The 24,706-nt window shown below is 39.3% G+C and overlaps 1 protein-coding gene across 2 annotated transcripts; it reads left to right on the plus strand.

The window, feature by feature from the left end:
- The first annotated feature begins 1,769 nt into the window (after positions 1–1,769).
- On the plus strand, positions 1,770–23,887 carry GPR143 (G protein-coupled receptor 143). Of its 2 annotated transcripts, XM_051794973.1 has the most exons (9): positions 1,770–5,987; positions 7,646–7,755; positions 10,684–10,778; positions 12,125–12,217; positions 12,707–12,816; positions 14,139–14,247; positions 16,548–16,665; positions 18,119–18,359; positions 23,570–23,887. In XM_051794973.1, the coding sequence occupies exons 1-9, from the start codon at positions 5,744–5,746 to the stop codon at positions 23,632–23,634; spliced, it is 1,185 nt and encodes a 394-aa protein (XP_051650933.1). In that variant the 5' UTR covers positions 1,770–5,743; the 3' UTR covers positions 23,635–23,887. The 2 variants fall into 2 exon arrangements, with proteins under 2 accessions (XP_051650933.1, XP_051650934.1); XM_051794974.1 differs by lacking the exon at positions 23,570–23,887 and having other exon boundaries at positions 1,773–5,987; positions 18,119–18,789.
- The last annotated feature ends 819 nt before the right edge of the window (positions 23,888–24,706 follow it).

Consider the following 24,706-nt stretch of genomic DNA (forward strand, 5'->3'; position numbering starts at 1 on the left):
GAAGCAGCTAAGCCATACTTTTGAGCTATCTGCTCATTTCAGAAACTACAAGACAACAATCTGTGGAACAGAAGGTTGCAACTTTCCTTCACCCAGTCCCAAGTTGCTGCAGGGCTGACTGCTGACCATGCAGCCACTGCAGAGGAAAAAACCCAGTGATGCTCATGAGATTTCAAGGGGGGGATATTGGCTGGTGTCTGTGGTCTGGACCTGGACTGTGTACTTTGTCAGAATTCCCTTTGATACATGGTTACAGCATTCAACAAGACCATCTAATTGGCCATGGTACATTGACGTTTTTAGCAATTTAATTAATAGAGTCTTGGAGAGTTCTTGCATTGTAAGAGCTGTGAAGTTAGTGCTGTAATATATTTCAATTTGGTTACATAGACTGATCTGAGAACTGAGGTTTTAGTGCTAATGGGCTCTGAAAACATAACTGCTGGGTGTTGGGAGATGTAATCTAAAAAGATTGCACAGTATAGTAATCATAACAAGGATATAAGAGTATCCTACATAATTTCTCTTGAGGGAACCAACTAATGTAACCTCTCAAAGACAATGCAGAAGTGGTGGGGCCCAGGATTCCTTTGGAAGATACTGAGGGCAGGATAAACATTCAACATCTTGTAGATCAGGGTACCATCTGCATGCTCATGAACATTAATATCCAATTTTCAGTATCACAGTGTGTGAGAGATAATATTACTTCATTCACAGTCTTTTTCATTATTCAGCTCCTATTCAAATTCTGTCTCATGTGGTCTCTGTAGGTGCAGGACAAGGTCTCTTTATTACACATGTGCTGAAACAGAGGAATATTTTTATTCTGTGAAATATTGTAACAATGACAGTGATTAAGAGTGGAATTTGTCCAGAAATGTGGCCACAAAAATTTTTCTTAATACGGGTTGGAAGACTGTAATATTCTCAGCATTGGCATGGAGAATCTGGGATTCTGTTCTTCCAATCCCTAAGCAAAAATAATTTTCTTGAGTTTTATGGATACATTTTTCTACTCAGTTATTTTGTACTTCATCTGTTTAAATTTTGTTTACTAATTTAAATGCATTGGAGGCACAGTTTCAATAACTAATATTTGTATGTTTCTTCACAAAAGCCAGGTAAGGTAACATTTCCCTGGAGAAGGTATATAATAAATCAATAAAATCTGTGTAACATGATTGCATCAGTCAAATACACACAATTATTGAGCTGTTCAAATGCACACTCATTTTATGTATTTATATTTTTATTCTTAGAGAAAACAAAAAGAACTTCAACATTATTATTTTTATGCAAATGAGATATTAATTATCATACTTTCAAAATTAATATTCACCATCTTTAAATGTAAAATAATAATCTACAATTCTATAATTATATTTTAATCACTGAAGGATGGGAATTTATGCATGTTTTTCTTTCAGTTCTTTTTAATGGAGTCTGTAGCTGTTATAATAATGACAGACATTACACTTTGAATATCACTGTTGTTCCAATATCCCTTCCTAATTTTACATAAAACTTGAAATAGAAATAACGGGGTATGAATTTCCCCATTAATTTCAGTTATACATTAAGTGAAAAACAGTTTTAAAATTACTTTTAAAAATCAATACTGCTGATTATGGAAAGGACATATAGTTTCTTCCAAATTAAATCTAATTGCAGGAAGTCTATGTAGATAAAATGAAGAATGGTGCTAAAGCATATAGAAGATTTGTATGTCAAGGCTTTTAAGAACATATTTCAGGATCTGTTGGGGAGATCATAACTGCATCCATTTAGCTTGAAGACAGACCTAGCTTTCTTCAGTTTGGAAAATGTTACGTCAGGTGATGTGTAAAAGACAATGAGATCATGAACCATTGATGAATATAGCTTTTACATTTGTAAAGTAGCTAAGATCTTCATTGGGAGCTGTTAATTCATGCATTGAACTATACATATAAACAAAAATAAACTATCCTCTGTCTCTATAGCCACAAATTTCCTTGTCCTTTCTAAACCAGTGCTGTAGTCCCAGATTTAATTAAAACAGTGATTGAGATATGTATAGCTGCACACTCAAACATAAGTCATAAACACACAGAAACATTAACGACAGAAATGCATGCCTGTCCTTGCTTTCCCTTAGAAGCCAGTGTTTCATCTTAATGATGAACATGGACAGGGATGAAACATTATGTCCTGGATCCAAGGAGAGAGTGAGTAGGTTATTTCTAAAAGTATGGAGTACACTCATGTTCTCCTTGCAAAGAGCACAGTATTGTTCTCATTCTTGAGCACACTCTTGCCAATGTCCAAAACCAGGACTGGAATTTTTAGTGTTGTACTTATGCTGTGAGTGTGATTGAATGGTATTTGCAATTCCAGGGGTTTGTTGGTTTGTTTGGGGTTTTGTTTGTTTTGGTTTTTTTTTTAATGTTTCTTGTATGTGTGCTAATGGCTGTTTCCAAGCTATACCATTTGCTTAGCTGAGATCCTGCCTTGGTGCAGAAATGAGGCAATACCATATTCATGGGTCTGTTTCGTACCACTGGCAGAAGTGGGAACTGTGTCAATAATTTCAGAGAGAATCAGGACCTGTAGAATGATGTAAGTTTTATTGAATAATATATAATGGTCCTCAACAAGGCAAAATAATGATTCTCTTACTTTCTTTCACTACTTTTCTGTTTCCTTTGCCCCCAGCTTTTATCCTCTTATTTTCATAACCACAAGAAGAAAGTTTAATCTCAAGTGTAGGACTGCAAAACCAGCTTTGAATTTCTTTGACTGTTCTAACTTTTTATACTTCAACACCAGCAAGAAGAACCAGAGACTAGCTAGATCTTACCAGCTGAGAAAATGGGTGGGTCATTAGTTTGGCAGATCCATCTCCCATTCAGCCTCAAATGTTGGCATGTTTGACACCTCTACTTGTATCATGGCAAGTATCCATTAATCTATGAGTCACTTTGATTTCTATTTTGCATTAGGTATGCTAGAGGTCATATGCTTTGCTCCCAATAAAAACCACTTACTCCCTCTCTAAGTAACTGTGTAATCAAATCCTGAGAGATTAGAGGAGGCAAGGGACCCAGAAGAAGAGGTTAAAAACCAATCCTTCACTCAGAGAAGTAAAGCAATAAAAGTAGGGTGCACAGCTGGCAAAACTATGGAGAGTAATGAAGAGAATGATAAAAAAATTAGTCTCCAGAGTACTAGAGTACAGTTGAGGAATGAGAGTAGTTTCAAAGTGGCTGAAAAAAAGGCAGGGAGAAAAAATAATAAGTGGTAAATCCATGTGGGCAAACTAGAAGATCACAGTCAAGATCAATGAAAACAAATGATAAGCAAAAAAAGCAAAACACACAAAACATTCTGATCTGTAAGCCAGAACAAACAATCAGGATAACAACTTGACATGCTTTTCAGATTTTTGAAGGAAGGAAAATAGCAACAGAAATAGTGAGGGGAACAATTGTAGAACCTGATAGTGGAAATGAAAGGCTTCTATTCAACAGTTTCCATTTCTGTCTAATAATTTAAAGTTTTGCTGTTTTAAGTATAAACCAAGCAATGTAATTTACCTTCAAATGAGAGCAAACATAATTTATTCTAATTTATATGTATTTGAATTGTATATATGGTATATAATGGCTTTATTTTAACTAATAATCTGTCTCTGTGTCTCTTTAGTAGCCAGGTAGATTTCAAAGCAGTATCTTGACAGAAATGTGGCAACCTCATGCATCGCTGCGCTAGCAGGGGTGGAATAAAGCCCCAAACTTGTACTGACAACAGAGCCTTGTATTGACAACCTGGAGCAGGACAATCTGATTTTGCAACCTTGCTGTCTCCTTGCTACTATGTATACATAGTAGCAACAAAAAATAGGATTGCAACATTCAGGTCACTCATTTGTCCTCATCCATGGAGAAGGGAAATCTCTTTATGCTGTAAAGGAGCAAAAACACCCAGCAAAAACATTCAGCTCAGCTGCCTGGGTTGCACAGTCTTTGATGATGTGGATGCCCGAGTTCCCAGTATGGTCACTGGAGCCTACTCAGCTCACCCTGTGCATTTATTTTCAGAAGAGCTAAACAGCTCTCTAGACAAAGTCTAGACTGTAAGCTTGGCTGCCTAAGACCTCAGTTGACTACAATGGGAGTTCAGACACCTTGCTGATGAATGGACATCCGTGTGTAGGAGTTTGAATTTGCAAGCTAACATCCTGCTCTTTGAGTGTCGTAGCCGGGGCAGAGCACTGGGGAGTCTCCTGGAACAGGCTGGGTGGACACACATCAGGTCTGGCAGCTTCAGCTCCAGCTGCCACCCAAGCCCTGTTCCCTCTGTCTGGCATCGGGAGGCTGCACAGCCCTCAGCAGCAGTCAGCAGGCTGATGAGCTTGGGGGAGTTTGTTCTTTTGCTCAGATCAAGTGTAAAAGGTATTTTCCCTAATGAAGAACGCAGCAGGTACCATTTTACCCAGGTCTAGTGGCTGTTTTCTCTACTAAGGGCAGACACACTGGCTGAAATCTCTGTGTTTATAAGCCCTATACACAAAACATCCCACCGTCATTCACTAGTCCTTCATAATTTTTGCTTAAATAATAAGCTGGACCAGTGGGGAAAAAAAAGAAATAAACGGTTAGGTAAATTGTTCTTATAGGGACTAATTATAAAATCCATGACTATGTTATTAAACAAACTGTTGACTTCAAGTCTGTTGGCAATGCTCCCTCCTGTATATCCTGAATGTGTTCTTATAAACAAGTTTTCTGGAAGAGTGAGGGCTGATACAGGGAGTATCAGCTTAGCTAAGTGAAGCTTAGCTAAGAGGGGAGAATTACTTTTTGTGTTTATAATTGTGAGTATTTGCTGCTGTGTTTAACAGGACCCATCTTAAAAGACATTGTCTAGCTTATAAAGTAAAAACAAATGTTGAAGATCAAAATCCTGTTTTCATATAAAACCTTTACCAAATTAAAAAAGGAAAAAAAAAAAAAGAAAAGAGAAAAATATTATTGAGAAATTCTAAGTCCTGGAATTTTCCATGTCAAGCTGATCCAATGCAGACAGTACAGACTAAAGAGAGGATTTTTTGTGCTTGTGGTTTAAATAGGATGAGGTTAATATTTTTTCCCAATTGCAATCTCTTTCTGTAGTGACAGGGTATGTTTCTAATTTTATTTATGGAGGTGGGTGGGTTGGATCACTGAAACGAAGATTTTGGTTTGGATGTGGATTTGTATACCTATTCCTCCCTGTAAAGACCAGGGCTGCTTGTATCCAGACTCATCTTTTCAATTAATTTGCAGTAATTAAAGGGTACTGTGTGGGATGGGGCTAAAGAGAAACACAATTAAAATCTAATGCTTTTACTTTGGTATCTGCATCCTTATTTATTTTAAACTGTCTTCAATGCTCTGACGAATTTAAGTCTTCCTGTATCACATACTGTGCAAACAGAAATATGTGAGTGAACTGTTGCCAATGGCTCTGAGCAAGCATGGGGCATGTTTCAGATTACACTGTGTTTTCTTGTTTGGATCTGATCTCCTTGCTAGGAGAGGCTGAGAGAGGCAGCTTGGGGGGATTTACTTCTAGCAGCAGCAGCAGCACATGATCCATCAATCGCGTGATTCTCACCACTAAGGACTAATGGGGAGGGTGCAGAAAAAGTAAATGCTGCCTTGGGGAAGCAACAGTATTTTCTTCTGCTCCTGGGGCCCCTCCACCAGCTGGACATTTCATGGCTTCTCCAAGGTTAGAAACCTACTGCTGCCCTAACAGGGATGCAGCTACACAGCTAGTGATGAACTTCCAGCCTGAAGTCTTCTGCGGAGTTTGCATTGGCAGTGCCTCCATCAGTCTGATGCTGACCATCCTGCAGCTTCTGCCAAAGAAAGGGCAGAGCCCACGGAAGATGCCCAAAGCCTCCTCCTCTTCCACCATCCTTCTCCTTATCTCCATTTGTGACATCCTTGGAGGCTTAGGTAAGTGCCCACTTGATGTCCCTTGCCATTGCTGTAGCAGGTTCTTGTTGCCCTGAGGTACCATAGACAAATGAAACTGGTGATTGGATAGCAGAGATTTCTGAGAAAAACATGCTCTATGTGTTCACAGAAAGATTTAGGCTAGGTGAGATCAGAAAATAATAGGTCTTTGGGGAGAAAGTTCTTGTTCAGTAGTTATACTTTAGAAGTGAAAGCACTTGACAAATCTACACCAAAATCTATGCTTTAACACAAATTAAAATCCAGAATAGTGGCTGGTCCTCTGAGTAAGGCATAAAAGTGGAGGTGGTGCAGCACATTGAAAACTAAGCTGACATCAAACAATCCTTACAACTGCATTTGAAAACCACTGTCCTCTATGTCTTTAAATCCTCTCAGACCAAGAGTGCCTCTTGTCATGTGCCAGCCGCTTCTCTGGGCACATCACATTGACAGCAAGTGAGTTTGAATTGCAGCTGGACACAGGCTTTTGAAATGCAAGTGAAGCTCCCTTATCAAGGATAACCTGCTGTCCAGCCCCTGGGTGATAGGTTGGAGGAGTAGAACAGCAGAGAATAAAACAAAATACATGAGTCAAAATGAAACTAATGTGTCTTAAGCTGTCCCATCAATCATTTACTACCAATTGGTTACAAATTACCATGACACATGAAAATACAGGACAAGTTTGTTTCTACAGTAGCATTTTTTCCTTCACATTAGGTAATAGAAGTAGTGCTGTTTTGTCTCTCTTGCTGCTCCGAGTGGGGGTTGTGTGTGTGCGTGTCTGTGTGTTTCAGGTCTTTTCCCCTTTCATACCTCTTATACTGTTCTCTCACAGTGCCTAGTAAGTACCAATACTAAAACAAACATTATAGGGGGAAATAAAGAAAGAGGGATATGGAAAATACATATGTACATTCGCCTGGAAAAGGTCCTTTTAGTCAGATGAGGCCAGCAAAATTGGGTTTTTCCCTTTCTCTTTTACTGACAAACTCAAACTAGTTATCCAGTATTGTTTTTGTATTAGATTCACTTTGGTGGGTGGGGAATAGTTCATTCTTGGTGGGAAATCTGGTGGGTTTGTTATATTTTGGTGCTTTATTTCAAGCAAACCCAGAAAACCTCACTAACAAACTCTAAGTTTATTTTTAAAAAGGGTAGTGTTCTCTCCTAATTCTGAAGCCCTGTTTTGGTTCAGTCCTGTGACAGAGAGGAGAACAGTTGCTTGTAAAAATGAAGGCAGCAAAAAGTGGGAAATAACTTTTTTCTGCAATGAGGGATTATAGAGAAGTGAATATCAGTGTATGAATATATGCTGGTAAAATTGTAATAGTTAGTGACTGTTTTATGTCAATCTGTTAACTGCTACCCAGTTTATTTTAAGGAAGTGTGTGAGACCATCTGTAAGTAAGTGAGATTTTAATCTACATAACATTGCAAGTTCCAGCAGCTTCCAACTCTTGGGGCTACTTTTCCCTGAATGATTACACTGACATTTAAATAACACAGTTGTCCCTACTGTGCTCCTCTGCAGCCGTCGCCTTCTGGGAGACGCACAAAATCTGGGCTGCGATGTGAAATATGTGGCCAGGGGAAAGCATGTGATTCAAATCACACCAGCAGATTCAAAGCATTAATACTTTTTTTTTCCTTAGGTATGATCTTTAGGTCAAGTGTATGGCTAGGCTTCCCAGGCTTCATAGCTAACATTTCTGTGGCGAACAGGACTGATGTGTGGCCTTCCACTTTCTGCGTGGGGAGCGCGGTAGGTACAGAGGTCATCCCCCCTTTCTCCTCCTCCCTATTAACAGTCCCTCCTCGTGGGGAGTCTGAAAGGCAAACTACTGTGTCCAAAAGGAAATGTGGCTGTGAGTCAGAGCCTGGATATGGTGGTTTCAGCCTCTGCCACACCCCTGCAAGTGCGTTCTTGCCTTCCTCTGAGAGTCTGTGTCAGGACGGGCAGGGTGCTACACGATGCTGCGTGGTGCCTGTGAGGATGTAGGGCAGCACAGGTCAAAGGGATCCCAAGAGTTTTTTAGTATTCACTCATTGCAGGATTGCCAGGGTAGTGGAGGTCATACCTGTACTAAAGTCAGGAATATAGAGCCATAAGGGTATAAGCAATCCTGAAAGGGCTGTGAACCACTGCTGGCACTAATACCCCAGTGGCTCTGTTGCACTGGTAGCATGAGATTATTTTCCCACTTTCTCTGTCAGAAACTACAGCCTGTGTGGTGGCAGTGGGGAGCTCCTGAAACCAGCAACTTGGGTAGCTCAAATTAGCCTTTGTGGCATGAGCATGTGTGTTTTAGACACAGAGGAACTTAAAGATAAATATACTCAAAGCTGGAAAGCTGCTGGCAGAAGGTCTGTCTCTGCCATGTAGGATTACACCTCAGATTGCTGCTTATATGGGCATTCAGTGAATGCATCTGGACAAGTCGAGTTAAGTATCTTCTGGATTAAAACACAAGAATAAGAAAATGTAAATGCATTCCAAAAGTACAGATTAAAACTCAGTTCCAAATTTTACTATCATAATACTGAGACATATAATTTGAGTTTACTATACAAGAATAAAGGTAACATTTTTTACCAAAACACGGAGAATGACAGATAAGATAGATCATCACTTTACCCAAATTCAACAGATAGGGTGCCCAGTGAATGAATGCATGAGCAGTAATAGTATTAGATTTGCAATTCAAAGTGTACAATGTAGAAGGGGATATGCTGCATGTAAAGAAAATTATTCAGTACTTTTTAAATAGAACAATATGTGCCAGCTTGAACTCACTATGCCTTGTATGCCTATATAATGGCAATTTCAAACATGACAGTTTTATGCCACGTACACAAATATAAATTGTATGCACCTATTGATTCTCAATTCTGTCATACATCCTTAAGTTTTGCTTATTAGATGCAAATGCTCATTTTTTTCCTTCAAGGAAGAGGAAACCAACAACTTCAATATCTTGTAGCAAGAATGTCCTATTCAAAACATGTGTTTCCTCATATTTTAAATTTCACTTTCTTGCCCTTAAGACAAAAAATAGTATTTTTCAATGGTGACAAGATACTGAATGCAGACTGCTTGTTTTTCATTTGAATCTCAGGTTAGATGGTGAGTAGCATAGCGGTCTACCATAATTTTTATTTTCCCCTTCTTGGACTCTAGTAAAATGCTGTAATTTGAGTCACTTTAAATTTAGATTTAATTATATTGGAATGAAAACTAACCCTCCTTCCATTCACTTTCCCATACATATTCTCATGTGAGTTAATAAAATGTTTCCAATTCTATTTTATTTTTCTTTTAGCCCCACTGTTTTATTTTACTTAACCACAAGCCAGTACAAACTCCAAATAGTGAGGCTGTTACACATCTTCTTTAAATGGTTTGCAGAGGGGTTCTCTCTCAGGCACTGTAGCAAAATGTGTCATTTTGCTAAAAAGTAAAATAGCATATGAAAATTTTTGTTATATCTGATTTGTATTGGTTTTGGAGACAGTCTTGTCTATGTTGGATTTTTTGAAATCCTCGCAGTTTATTTTTGTATATGTGTGTGTACATATAGTAAATTGTGCATTTTTCAACTGCAGCAAATATGTAAACATACAGATGAAGTTACATGCTCAGTGCCATGGGTAAAGTGCATTAGAAGGAAGACTGGAATTTTTTTTTTTTTTGCTCCTGTGCACTAGGAAAATGTCATGGTGTTTGAATTAAATGCTGAATAATTCGTGCCACGAATGACTAGAGGTAGGGTCTACACCCATGGTGAAAGGAAATATTTCCCTGCTTGATTTGCCTTTCAGAGGATGGAATGGTTGATCTCTATTCACTGACATTTGGCTCAATAAAAAGCATGTTGGTTTCCAGATGTAAAATGATGCCGCTATGGAGCTGTGATAAAGGATATTCAGATAAGAACTGAAAGATGTCTTGGAGGGAAGGTAATCTGAATATTAAACAGTTCCAGACTATTACAAAGAGCCAACTCCTATGGGGAAGAAATGTGGAATTTATAAACAGCGGCAAAGAAAGGTCACTTATCTTATACAAACTCATGGGTAAAATTCATAAGGTCAGCTCAAGAATGCTGTTGAATTTAACTTGACTTGAACCTGTTTCCTTTGTATTTTTATTGAAGAAATCAGTCAGGGAATTCAGTATGGATATTTTTCCAGAGGGTGAGTGATTTTCTCATTAGTGACCTTTTTTTTCTTGATAACCGTTCCTTGAATCAGGTCCTTGTGCACTGAGAAAATACCTCTCACGTGCAGAACCCAGAATGCATAGGCACACTGTGGTTATAACCGACCTCAGTTATATTTTCATGTCTCAGCTACTGAGAAACACTTAAGATTTTAACCTAAAATTAAAACATCCTCCCTATAAATTTCTCTGGGCTTCACTTATGACACTGAGGTTAGGAATGGAGAGGTAAATAACAGGTTTTCTAAACTACAAAATAAGCTGTGAAAGCAAACACTGCTCAATTTACCTGTGACTTGACCCATAGGCTACAACAATGCTGTTCCTGTGATTTTGAGTAAGATTTCATACTTTATAATCTTGTCTGGAAAATACACACATTTGAAGAACAACTCATCAGGCCAAAGTCCCTCCCCTGCCCCAGTGGTACTCAAGAAGCAGCTGTGACATTTGGCATTTTTTCCCCTCCAGATGTGGATCCAGCTGTTATATAGTGCTGGCTTCTGGTGGTTGTTTTGCTATGCTGTTGATTCTTACTTGGTGGTGAGAAGATCAGCAGGACTGAGGTACCAGAGCTAAAGCTCTGAATTTGTTATTTTCCTTCCAACACTGTATGTCTGTGTTTGCAGCTATCTAAGGGTATAAGTGAAGTTTGTACAACTATCTGATGTTCATATGGTTACCAGGTAACGATAGAGATGAGTGATGTTCTAAGTACTTAAATTGCCAGAGTAATGCTCAGATGTTTATTTACATCCAACCTAAATTTAAATGTAACTGAACTCATTTGACCTTTGGAAAAATATGGAGCAAATTGTGGTCTATAAATTTTGTGGCAGTGAGATGACTATTTGGTCCCTGTTCTGTACCTGAAATTGATTCTTGCAGCAAAAAAAGTGTTATCTTGAAAATGAAAAATTGAGAGGGGGAAAGTGCTGAATTTCATATAGTTCATTTCCCATTTTTTAAATTTTTCTCGGACTTTCTATTTTATCCACTTCTCAGGGTGGTCATTATTTCCCTTCTGATCACACTTGTAAAGTTCTGAGGAACTTTACAATATATTTTTCTGCAATGCCTATGACAGAAGAACTTGAACCCTTTGGAAAGTACCATGCTTTAATGCCAGACAGAAAATATATGATGTCTCTAAGTTGGTTATTTAAAGAACAAAATAACCTTCAGTTGCTACTGCTAAATGTTGGATTATGTGCTTCTGTTCCCAGAGGATACTTAGCAGTCGGGTACAGAAGATATGGTTCTTATGACAAATGTTACCAAAATGGGGCTTTTTGAGTTAATTTCACACTGTTGAGGATAAACCTGATTTTTTAAAGTCCTATAGTTCTAGTCTGAAACATCTGGGACCTACTTCCTTCCCCCTTCCCTGTTACGCAAAAAAATCATGTGTATTTGTGCTTGATTCTAAGATCAGAGTAAACAGCAAAAGACTTTCTACACATACAGATCTGAATCTCCCTAAGACAGGAGCAGTATCCAACTCTGAAAATTAAACATAGTTCTCTTCAAATTACATGTGTTTTATTTGACTGTTCAACTCCATTCCTAAATTTTAATCTGCTAATTTGCTCTCTGCAGGAGAAATGAAAGATGCAGGGGTTCCTTATGGATAAAGGGAAGGGAAGAAGTCCTGACCCTCCACCCTACAGGCTGGAGGGGACAGGACCTTTATGTGCAAGCCTGAACAACTTTGCTTTGCTCATTTTTTTTCTGGAGGAGCCCCCCCCCCCGCTACACCTGCTTTCCTTAGTTTAATGTACTGCCAGTGTTGTTCTGCATGATTTCCTATCTGTAAAGCTCTTTTTCAGTGAGGGTCCTATTTTTACCTTGCAACATGGATCGTGTAAGGTCTGATATCTTTAATTGTGCCTGTCCTGTTTGGTGCTTGCAGTACAATTGTGCTGTACCACATGATGACGTGGGGCCTTGCAGTGCTGCTCTGCGTGGAGGGGATTGCACTGCTTTATTACCCTTCTATCTCCAGGTAAGCAGAACTCTGGGAACAGACTGCAAAATTGTAACACTCTCTGGTCATTTGAATGTCGTTTGGTCAGCTTTAGGGGCAGACATCCAAAACCTGGGCTTTTTGATCTCTGACGAGCATGTCCCACTGAGTCAATGAGTATGCTGGAAATACTTCCCTGGGTTTCAGGGGACCCAGAAGAAAAATGCCAGGCAATACAGGTACTTGGGCATGCTTCAGGGCTGTGATACAGCTTCTGCTGTGAGCCTACTGCTCTCCCACTCCTGGTTTTAGCTTTCCTTTAAATTTGAGAAAAAATGCACAGACAGTGCATGTTATAAATCAGCTTTATGTCCAATATGAACTGATGGTGAAGGTCTATGAATTATAAGGTTTGCATCTGTTTGCTTCATTCCTTTTTATTTTTTTTTAAGTTAAAGGTGATATAGAATAGCCAGAACTGTCAGCTGTGGGGAAAAAATGCATAAGCTTTTAATGATTTCTTCTCAGCTGTGAAAATGGCTTGGAACATGCAATCCCACATTACGTCACAACCTATGCCCCACTCCTGCTAGTGCTGGTGGTCAACCCAATCCTGTTTAGGAGGACAGTATCAGCAGGTATGTTCCTACTGGCCAACATCAATCAATATGTGTTATTTAGCAACAAAGCGATACTGTAGAAAGTCATGTCTTTGTATTCCGTGATGTGGGACAGCTTCTCAATAAATCATAAAGATACAGCAAAGGGTGGGAAGGAGCTGCCTATTGAAATGAAGATACCATCTTGATGGGGAATTTGCCCTAGAGACACAGTCTGATGACATACTCAACCTGTTCTGTTATAAACACCTGCTGTAGATTGGTGAAAGTATTTCTGTGTTACTTGATTTAAAGCATCTGAGACGATGTATAGTGGATGCTAAACTCTACTGTAGCTTTGGTACCAATCTGGACTTTGGAATGTAATTTATTCTGGTTTAAAGATAACATTGGCGAGATCTGAGAGTTGATTTAACTTCTTGGCAGCCCTTGAGCTAAAAATGTAATAAAATGTGATCAGAATTTTGTCACTTCTGATTCTGAGATTATGAAACAAATGGGAATTGTACACAACTCAGATGGGATCTTGAAGTTCCAGTTTAATTTATTATCCAGTGCTTGGAAGAAATGAGACTGAATAAAAGCTACAGATTCAATGCATTCTTTGCATGTAATATGATAGTTCTAGATATTTGCGGTATCTGAATATATCTACACATTTATTATACAAAAACAGCAGGAAAAGATCTAGTCTTCTCAGTTTAGTCTTCATCCCATCTATCCTGTGTCTCTCAGTAATCCTAATTTTCAAAGGAACAGTTGTTCTTTTAAGAAGTTGTTCCTGTAAAAACTTGCCCTTTTTATGGGAAAATACATAGAGTGTATTGGTTTGTGTGTTTGTATATTCCTTGTGATATCTGAACAGCATGTGGCATAACTATTTTTTTGTGACATTTCATCTTCAAGTTTCAGAGGTGTAGATAATGCTTTATCAATGACACGGTGAAAAATGATGGGCATAATAGGATAGAATCTATTCTATTTTAGTCTGAACATCACATAGTAAGTGTGTAATTATACCACACATCATATAGAGGTTGTGTGCACTACCTTTTGTTGTAAAATAAAAGTATATTGACTATACTGTTTAATATATTCAGGGGGATTGAGAGAAGAAAAACCAACTCGTGGGACATCACTCGTTTTATGAATCCAAATGTGTGTAATTATTTTCCTTTAGGATTAGGCTGTATGTGAGATTCCTTTATAATGGTCCTTCCAGCTTCTGAACTGCTGCTGGAGACAGCAGTTCCCTCTTTACAGGCATCTGTCTTCTGGATTCTTGTGCCTAAACTAACAAGATACATGTCTATTAATGAACATAATTGTATGCTTTCCAGTTGCCTCCTTACTGAAAGGAAGACAAGGGATTTACACGGAGAATGAAAGACGTCTGGGAACAGAGATCCAGATGCGCTTTTTCAAAATTATGCTGGTATTTGTTATTTGGTAAGAGGTGTATTGTTTTGCTTTAAACTGCCTTTTTCCCAGCTGGAGAGGGTATGGGACAAGAGTAAAACCTGATCATTTGCTTCATTTTTTTGTCTTTATGCTTGGAAGGGAAGGTGTATAAGGAAGAAGCAGTTCTAAACTAGTTCACAACGGCAATGAATCATTCCTGTAACATCACAAAGCTGTGAGGAAATGATAAAATGTTTAACCATCAGAAAAACAAAAGCACCAAGAAACAATAGCAAAAAACTCCCAATAGGTTGGGCATAGACTGAAGCTGTGTGGTACAGCAGCTCCCCAGCACTGAGGGCTGATAGATGGCTTTCTGTAATCAAGATTTCTCAGAGCCTCTTGTCACCAAACACATCACTGAAAACCTACAATAAATATGCTTCTAAGACTGGCTTCATGGCTCTGACTATGATTATGTAATGCTGCAACCTCTGTATTCTGCAGTTCCCAAATGCCTGAAAAGAACTTGCATATCTACTGGAAATACAAGGTTATATGCCAAAAATCTCCATATGATTGTGTGTGAAATTTCTGATTGTTTAATTTTATTTTTTTTTTTTAGTATTCCATCTTGCTTCATGAAAATGGTACTTCAAGGTAGGATAGGAAAGAGGCAGTAGGACAGGGAGGAGAGGAGTGAGGCAGCAGGAAATGGTCCTGGAGTAGTGAAATGACTTGGCCAAACTTACAGTCTCTACAACTAAACTTTTTTATACACAGGTGTATTAATGCATGTTACATTGCTTTAAAAGGCTGAGCAGGAAGAGAGGCTGCCTTTTTTATCTTCTCTTGGCTGCTGGAGTGCTCTGAGGGGACATGATTATCTTTTCTTGGGGAATAACTGAGTCTACTTGGCTTGGGAGTGAAGTTTCCAATGTGAAGGGTGGGGTAGCCAGCAGAGAAAGGAGACAGAGACAGCAGCAAAGGATCCTGCAGCATGGCTTCCTGGAAATTGCTGAAATAATGAGGAGCAGAGATTTAGTCAAGCTTCCAGGGCTGTGGAAAGAAAGAGCCCAGAGGCACCACAGAAGTGCATTGCAACCTAAGGAATGGTGGCCAGCTTGATGATCTGGGAGCAAGCATGAAAGAAAAGGCCAATTTCCTATGGACACTCTGGGGACATTTGTTTATTTCCATTATGTCTCATTCTGGCTTTTCCTATTGAAAAAAAACCCAAACAAAATCACAGCTCTGGTTTAGGATTTTGTTCTCATAAAACATAAGCTTCAGAGTGTAAAAACCTCTCTCAAAGGTTACTGGAGGGAAAGACTGAGGCAGCCCCCTCTCAGAAGCTTAGGGAAGATTTCCTTCCATCCCAGAAGTCAAATCTGAAATGACTTAGTCAAAGACAGCAGGATGGGGCAACACAGGGTAGAAGAGATGCCTACAGATTTGAGAGGGAAGAGAAGAAGGTTTTACACTGGGATAAGAATATAATTGGAGGAAGCACATGCATAAAACCCTTTGGAAAGTATGATATGGATGCTGATGATTTCTTTTCTGAAGCTGCAGTAGAACTAAAAAAGAAATGCTGGTCTAACTGTTTAGAAGTCATAGGAAATTACAACCACTTGCTATAACCTTTATTTAGTGTAGAACACACTCAGTTTCTTTCACATAATAAGGCTTGATTATCCTCATCCTTATTTGGAAACAAGTATTACCTTTATTCAAAAAAATTAATAGCATTTTCAAGGGTTTTAAAGTCAACTTTGGTATTGCTTTGTAGTTTTTTTATGGACATTTTGAAAGTTTGCTGTAATCTAACCCTGAAATTCGAACTCCAGCTGGAATTCCTAAGGCCTTTTACAACAACATGTGCATATATTTGGGTTCCTTATCTGTGAGCACAACTCTTTCAAGGCATCAGCAAAAAAAGTCAGCATGAATGATGTTGCCATTATGGATCACAGTTGCTTTTCATCTCAGTTTTATTCTGTAATTTACTGTCATTGTTCTGCAGCAAGTTCAAATTATCAGGTTCTGTTTGTTTGGGTTTTTGTTCTTATTTTGACTTCTTTGTCTAGGCCTGAGCTAGTAGGTAGGTGTCTGGTTTTTGATCATCGTCTCAGAAAGCTACTAGTTCCTTTAGATTGATATTTAACAAGTCCAGCTGTGTTGAACTTGATGATCTTAGGGATCTTTTCCAACCTTAATGATTCTATGATTAAAAAAATCTTACTGTCCTTATTAGTGATCTTAATTTGTATAATTTGAAGGTAAAGCATATTTTACATGTACATAGATATATTTAACTGTCTTTTTCTTCTTTGCTCCTCCAATAGCTGGTCATCCAATATTATCAATGAGACCCTTTTGTTCTATCTCGAAATGCAGCCAGATATCAATGAAATGCCCCTGAAAAACATCAGAAGTGCTGCACTGATCACATGGATTATAATGGTAGGTCAGAAGTGACATTGCTTAGTCTTAGAAATCACTGTTATAAGACTGGTGGAACAGTATAGTATGTGGTTTATAATTTTGGGGGATATAAACACTCTGAAAATCAAGGAAGAAAATCATTAAGTAAGAGAAAGGAATGAGCAGTCACTTGGGAGCGCATTTCTCATAGAAACTTTGACAAAGGTGTACCAGGGACCAACTTTTTCTCCCATTTGCTGGAGTATGCATTCTCTTTGTGAGTAATCACTACCCATTTTAGGATCCAGAACAGACCACTACAATGATTTCTAGCCTAACCTTGCTAATCTCTGCAATAATGCAAGCTGCAAAGTTTTAGCTCACGATTCCTGAAGGTTTCCCCATTAAATGAACATTTTATGGTAATTCTCTGTTTGCAACTAAGGTGTTTTTTTTTTAATTTTAAAGAATAATTACATCTTATATCTTGACATTCTGGTCATTATTTGGGGACAAATAGATGAAAAATCTTGGAAACAAGGCACCAAAAATAGCTGTAAGATGCTGCTCTGTTACTGTATCTTACCCTCTTTTCTCCTATTAGAATATTTGATTTTTCAGAGGTGATGTTGCATGTCCCTTTTCCAAGAAAATTTATTCTAGAGCTGCTAAATAGCTGTAAGGCCTGAGCATCCTTTGTATAGTTAAGCCCTTGAGCAGTTTGATATTGAAGGATTAAGTGATGCAACTGATGTAATACAGTGTCCTCTTCTGAGAAGGAGTGAACACATTCATGTGACAGGGACCTTGCTCTTGCTCACCTAGAGAGCAAGAGGTCAAGTCTAGGAACTGAACTATTTTTTAAATTGGCTGTAAAGATAATTTCCTCTTTTCCTGTGAGAAAGATGGAAGCAGCTAAAGCCATTAACTTGCTAAGCATCCCATGGCACTGGGAACAGGCAAAGTTTTTTGGAGATCACTCAGAGTTTTCTTTTTTAGTGCCTCTCCCCATTTTACTGTCCCGCTTTGATGGACATTTTCACTGGCTCAAGAGTCTAAAGGAATTCCAGACAGATCAATTCCTGCTGATTTAAAATGCTTGTCTGTGTATGCTAGTGCCTATGCTTATGTATTTGACTTGATTTCTAATGAAAAATATATTTGCTTTCATGAATAAAAAAGTCTAGAGTTTGTGGGGAAAGTTAAAAATGCACCAGGGAATTGACTGGCTAAAATTCATGCTAAAAAGTCATTTGGTGCTTACTGTTCTCTGGGATGGCCTCAGCCATTTTGGAACAACAGATCACAGTATTTTACTCTGATTTGTTTGTGTCTGCAATGGCCAAAACATACATTTTTTATTTGCATGCAAATAGCATATTTTAAAGCAATTGTTCATTGGAAAGGAAGTTGTTAATACATACAAAGCATTTTGCTGGAGCTCAAAATGAAGCCTTGCTGGTGTAATTCCTGTTGTACTTCTCTTTCCTAGGGGGTTCTTAATCCGATGCAAGGCTTTCTTTTCACATTAGCTTTCTATGGGTGGACAGGATGGAGAGTGGACCTGAAATGGCGAAAAAGAGAAATCCCCTGGGAATCTATGTCCTCGTCAACTGCGGGGGAAAATGCCTATCCCTCTCCAGTGAACTACCAGAGCAACGTCCATGATTCAAAGAAGATATCGACAACTGACAGCCAGCAGACTGATGAGGCTATAAGCATGTTGTCTGAAGGTAACACTAGCAGTGATGAGAGATTAACCAGAAGCTCTCCCATCTACCAGGGCTGGTAGTTTTAGGTGCAGAGCTGGATCTAACTTTTCACATTGTCAATACTCATAAAACCACATTAATGTGTGAATCATTGTGTACTCTGGAATTAGGTTTGTGCTCAGTGGCTTGATGTCATTTCCTATAACTTGAGAGAGTGTGTGAAAGAGCATGTGAGACAGAGAGATATGGTTTATATCTTTATTTGCCTTCTAGGAGACATGTAAACAGGTATAAAGGCTTGATCCTTTTTCAGTAGGAGCATATCTCTGCAAAGATATATGTTTCTGACAATTAATTTTCATCCATTTTGTTTTAATCTCTCTTGTAACCTCCATACAGTAGAAGACTCTTTTGTTTAAATAAATGGACTATTAATATGTTGGGTTTTTAAATGTGTTGCCTTGCTCGCCTTGCTCAGCATAAAATTCCTCACCCAGAATTACAGGTCTAGGATTTCTGAGGCACCATTTCCAGCCTTGACAGTTTGGTAAAGCATTAGTGACAGCAAACTCTGACTTAAGGACAAATATTTCCTGTTTGTGTAGACTCTCACTGACATAGTCTTCTTTTAGCTTGTTTATGTGAATTTTTGGTGTGGTTTTATCTAGGGACCTAAAAAGCTTTTTTTAAAAAAAAATTGAGCCCAGCATAGGCTTCACAAACACTTCAGAATAATGGTTTCAGTTCACTCCTGGTTCAAGCAAAAATAACCCTTCAAACTATTTTTTAGTATGGATTCAGCTTGATCCTTATGTCTACTTACCAAACAGGATGATGACTGTTGGGGCAGGTGCATTAAGAGATAACATTTGCATAAAACACTTCGATGCTCTGAGTGCTCATAATAGAACAAACAGAATAGTCCTTTTTCTGAGATGGGCTCTATTTTATATCTTCATCTGCTGAATGAATAGATATTAAATCCATTCTCCTTATTTTCTCAGATACATACCTCTTTTGCTACAGTGCCCTAAATACCTATATCTAAACAACACCCTAGATTGGTTGAAAGTTAAGAAAAAATTATGACCATATCTACTCTAGGCTTCTGACTTCATTTCAAAAGTAAAAGTGATATGATTGAAGTTGGGTTGTTCTGGATGCTGTTTACAACAGTTTGACTGATGGCAGGATGAAGCCCCTTGAGCCCAGAGAACAGGCCTCCCTTGCTTCAGCACGTGACCAGGGCTGAGCTTTAAGCCCTGCTCACATCCACTTTGGCTGAACTTCACTGGCTGTTCCCACCTTCCTTTTCCAACCCAGTTCAGTTTAAGCTGTTGGAAAAAAGAAAAAAATAGAAAAAAAAGTTAAAGACAGCTGAAAAGTTAATGCAATAACGACATGAAGCTTAAGCTCCTGTGTTAATTACTCAGGGGAGTCCCAGGATGGTTAGCCATTCAGGATCAACAGAACCACTACTGGAAAATATTGATTGGCTAATTTAAATAAATCGGCTTCTTGAGCTAATTGTTTGATACAAAGGCATTTAACAATGATTGGACAACTATTTAGGCAGATCACTACAGAGCTGTGGTTGGTTTTTAGCAAGTCTTTTGCATTGTACACCATAGAAACCTTTGCGGCTTTATGACTTTATATTGCTGTTCTTGTTGTCAGGACTACTGGCAGATCACCAGACCCTTTCATTTTATCATAGTCATTTGTTACCTATTTAAGTATAAAGAGAAAACATGCAGACTTAGGAGCAGATTATATTGATTCTTTTGAAATAGAGAGCATTTTTCAGTGCAATACTCATCACAATTGAGGTCAAAAGAGCAGGAAAAATGTGGAGGTGGAATTGTTTAGTAACCTTTTGAGATGCTATGGTGTGAGCCAAGCTGCAAAACCATAAACCAAAATTAACTGTCTGGCTTCACAGGAATAATTATGTGGCACGAAAGCACTTGGGAGGTGATAGGCTGTACTAAGAGGCCCTGTGAGATGACTGAATGACTAATCTCTCCCTCTCTTCACTGCTCCAGGGCACATTTGGGACGGGGACAGATGGGGTGTCCCAGTCTTGGTGCCTGCAAGGCCATGAGCAGCCCCTGAGCAGTGCCAGGTGGCTGCTGACATTGGAGCACTCCTGTGATAGGACAGCCTTCTGCAAGGGCCATGCTTTGCTCCTCTCCTTTTCTTGTTCTTTCAAGGTTGTCCTTGGGGTGAGTGTAGTGTGTCAATCTAGTGGGATTTCATCAGGAAAAGTTAGGACTCATTTGAGAGCTTAAGAAAGACAACTGACCTCATTCTGATGCACTGAGAAATTAATATGGAGCATTGCAGAGCAAACTGACAGTGTTTTTTGACTTAGAAAAGAAGTAGGTGTGAGGAGAGTTTCCTTACCTGCTGTTCCCAGCCTCCAGTGGATGTACAGGAGGCATTCCTTCACAGCTTAAAACGGGGTGATAATTGGTTCTATTCATGTGTAACCATGACCACATTTGATTTCACCTCACACAAACCTTGTTCTTGCCTCATCATTCAAGAAATCAGGCAAAGCATTGCCTTCTTCAAGTATTGCAGTGGATGCCCCTCTCTTCCCACCAGCAACATGCTTTTGAGGTACATCTGATTGCCCCCACTGCCTGTGCCTGCTGCATGCACATGACAGGGCAGCCACAGGCTACCACAGATGGCTTCATTTTGAGGGAAACTAATTGTGTGCTTCAAGGATCAGCAAGGGCAAGCTTAGACACCATGTCCTGGACAGCACAGCTGTAACACCAGCCTAAACACTGCCTTGTTAAATGTGCCATCCACTGTCCTCTGAGAGCAACCTTGTGCTTGTCAGCACACAGAAAAACATCCTGGCTTTCATTTCAGTGATGATTTTTATCTGCTTAGTTATGATGCAGGCTGCTCTGGTGAATGTGGAAAGTGCTTGTGTCTGGCCTGAATTTGTTTTCTAAGTGCTTGTCTCTGGCCAGATTTGTTTTCTAAGGTGTGTTTCAAACATGGCTTGGGTTAACAAGGGAGAGCTCTTGTCAATACTGAAGTCCACAGATGCAGTCATAGTCTATGGTTTTCATTTTACACTGTCTCTGGGAGGGGCTCGCTTCCACAGTCACACAGCTCTTTCATTCATGAGCAGGAAGCAGCTGTTTCTCTGGAATAGCAAGGTGTGACTCAGAGGAGAAATAAACAGAAGTAAAACAAGACCAGATACTGTCTAACAAAATATACGTAGCTGAAGTTTTGTTTCAAGACTACAGCAGTTGTCAATTTTAGCTTCTTGTATTTCGGCTATATTAAAGTACAACAAGACCTTTCTGAATTTATTAAAAGGAAAAAATGTAAATGAAAAAAAAAAGTAGTTGAATCTAATATATAATATTACTGAAATATAATTACCGTAGTGGAATCTCATACAGAGGATATCTATACATACAGGGCAGAATTGCCTCTATTTAACACCCTTGTCAACTCCCAGCCTGCTTATCAATTCCAGCCATACACAATAAGTGTTCTCTGTATTCACCAAAACTTATTTTTAAGCACTCAAAGATAAAATGAAAACTTGTGGAAAAAGTGCCTTCTCATATCCTGTTCTTAAACACTCCTATTTGTTTCTGTTGGTAGAAGAGGACATATGGAACTGTATTTGACCTGCCAGCCTCATACATTTAATTACTCTTTTATTTGACCAGATGTTCAGGCTAATTGCAAAGCTGAAATATGAGCACTAATAAAATAATAAACAACTTGAATAGGCAGATTTCTTGCATACCAAAGCTCTGTGTTTATGAGGTCCACCATATGTCTGAATACCAAAATCCTAACTACAACTCTCATTAAGCCCTTCTGCTGGTCTTATAGATCAAATGCATGGAGACAGTTAGAAAGTGAAAAATTAAATGTGATCCCCCCCTGCCCTGTATATCCATACTTGACTTGTACTTCAGTAATTGCCTCTGTGTATTCGTGATGAATCTGATCTCCAAAAATTTTCTTAACTTTTATGGAATCCTCAAGTTTAGAGTAATCCTAGATGAAAATCACTAAAACGTGGTAGTTAACATAAGATGGGGCAGATGGTGTCTGGATCATTCATTCTTTAAGGGACAGACATGCATATGTGTGGACATTGAAGCTGGCAGCTGAAGGAGGTGCAAGTCTTATAGAAAGTAAAATAGGGAGCACAGTCAGGTTCAGGAATCCAGGGATGAATCTTTTTTCCTGATTTATGTTCCTTAGGGTATGCCGTGAGCTGTATGGAAATTTGACTCTCCCACTGCAGCTCTCTAAGCAAACTCTTAAGCATTCAGAGGGCTAAACTCACCACGGGTTTTGTAGGTAAAATTTTCAAAAGGCTGAGAAAATTTGAGCACACACCTATCAGGGAAACTATCCAGTGATGAAAGTGATGGGAAGACTTTCTGCTGCTCCTGCACCTCTTGGTTGCTGGGGCTCATCACATTTTGGGGTGGCAAGAAACTTTTTAATCTTTCAGGCTTCTCCATAGGGGACTTTGTCACTTTGCAAAGCCAGCGCCTAGAGCTGAGGAAGCTGCCAAGGTGGCAACACATACTGTCCTGGGCTCTGTCCTGTTGTGTGTGGCAGTACAGAGGGCACTGGGGGTCTCTTCGTGCCCTGGTGTTGTATTGGGATGAAGTTCAGGCAACCTCTTGCCCTACTTCTGTCGGTAGGACACCAGGTCTTAAGAGGTGGATTGAGATATGATCCTCTGGTGAGTGGGGGAATGACAAGTCTGTTAATAAAGACAACCTTTGTCCATGAAGCCTTGTCCTACCCTAGTTTTTCACCAGCTTTCCTCTGCCTCCCTCTGAACACTTTCACACTGCATAGCTGAGAGGGACTCAGGGGGTAACTGGAGGCCTTGGATCCTTGTCCTCCAGCTGCCTCCACAGAGGTACCCACCTACTCCTGCATCTGTGAGCCTCCAGAAAAGTCTTGAAAATATGTAGAACCAAACACCACCTCTTTTATCATGCTTCTTGAAACAGGTACTTTTTAAAGGCACAGGTTTTAAAACAAAGCAGTGGGGCTAGTTTTGCGCGATGTAAGGATCAAGCTGTGATGGTGGGGTTGTCCTGGCAGCACCCTCACCACTCAGGGGCACCAAGGCTCAGGAAGCATAAAAACACTGGCAGCCATTCATTGATGCTGTAGCCACGTGATAACATCTGCTCCTGGTTTGCCTGCTACAGCAGATCTTGAATTTCCTGGAGGAAAAGAGGGGGGAAAAAAAGCAAAAACGCAACTCCCTCCTTAGGCTGAGCACCACCTTTTATGTGGCAATGAAACATCCTCCTCCTGGTCATGCGCCACCATGTGACAAGGAGCACAGTATTCTTCTCACCAGCCCTTTCCTCAAGGCACCAGATGACTTGCCAAGGATCAGAAGCATTCCCGCAGCCACAGTAAGTACCCTGTGTAACAACTCAGCTCTGCTAAAGCCCCACGTCAGGCAGTCAGCCATCCCCTAGGAATGCAATTACACCCAGAACAATGCAGTGGAGGCTAGATAAGGCAGCTTTTTCCTTAGTTCCCAAGGATTTTACAGTCTGAAAGCTGGTATACCCAGATTCCTTCAATATAATGTTTAACGTAAAATGAAAAATAAATCACATCTACATTAGCAAAATACTTTTTGCTAAAGACAAAAGACTTTTTAATAAATACCTTTAAGTGTAACAGAGGCCTTTTTGCCAGGTTTGCTGGGCTCTGATGCTAGTGAGCTCCATGACTTCACTGGAAATAAGGCTGATGTTGAATAGCTGGAAACCTGTGAAAGGCGTGAGCAGGTAAGCTGAAGACACAAAGGCAGTCACAAGGCTCCACAGGGAGAATTATTATTCCTCTCTTCTAGAGGAATGTGGTTTTGGGTTTTTTTTCATGACACCATCTTCAAGTATTAGTTTTATTGGTACATTACTGGGAGACAAAAATGGCATGTATTGTTTTAATTTATTTCATGAATATATCACACTGTAGATACCCATTTCATGGATTCATTTTATTCCAGATGAGAGTCTGGTCATACCTGTGAAACTGTGAGGTGGCCTCTTGCCTTTCTTCTGCAGACACTTGTGAAAAAACTGATAAATATTCAGTTACACAAAAACTCATATGTCAGTGCACACATACATTGCAACACATACATCGCAACACACACACACACACACATGCACACAAGTACTCCTTAGGTTTTAGAAGCACAGAAACACAGTTTCTGATGATGGGTAAACTACAAATTAATTGGTTTTGTTTTAGAACATTTTTTTGGTTTTTCTTCTCCAAATGTTATTGCCTTTTATTAAAAACCAACAACAAGCACTCCAGAA

Source organism: Manacus candei, unplaced genomic scaffold (genome assembly GCF_025592945.1).
Source record: "Manacus candei isolate 608988 ecotype Guabito, Panama unplaced genomic scaffold, ASM2559294v1 h1tg000041l, whole genome shotgun sequence".
Lineage (NCBI taxonomy): Eukaryota > Metazoa > Chordata > Aves > Passeriformes > Pipridae > Manacus > Manacus candei.

Bases quoted from the DNA above. Each gene is read 5' to 3' on its own strand.
- GPR143 (XM_051794973.1), top strand. From the start codon at position 5,744: ATGGCTTCTCCAAGGTTAGAAACCTACTGCTGCCCTAACAGGGATGCA. The intron at 10,779-12,124 runs GTACCAGAGCTA...TGGTGCTTGCAG, and splicing joins AGAAGATCAGCAGGACTGAG to TACAATTGTGCTGTACCACA. The intron at 18,360-23,569 runs GTAACACTAGCA...TGCCTGCTACAG, and splicing joins TATAAGCATGTTGTCTGAAG to CAGATCTTGAATTTCCTGGA.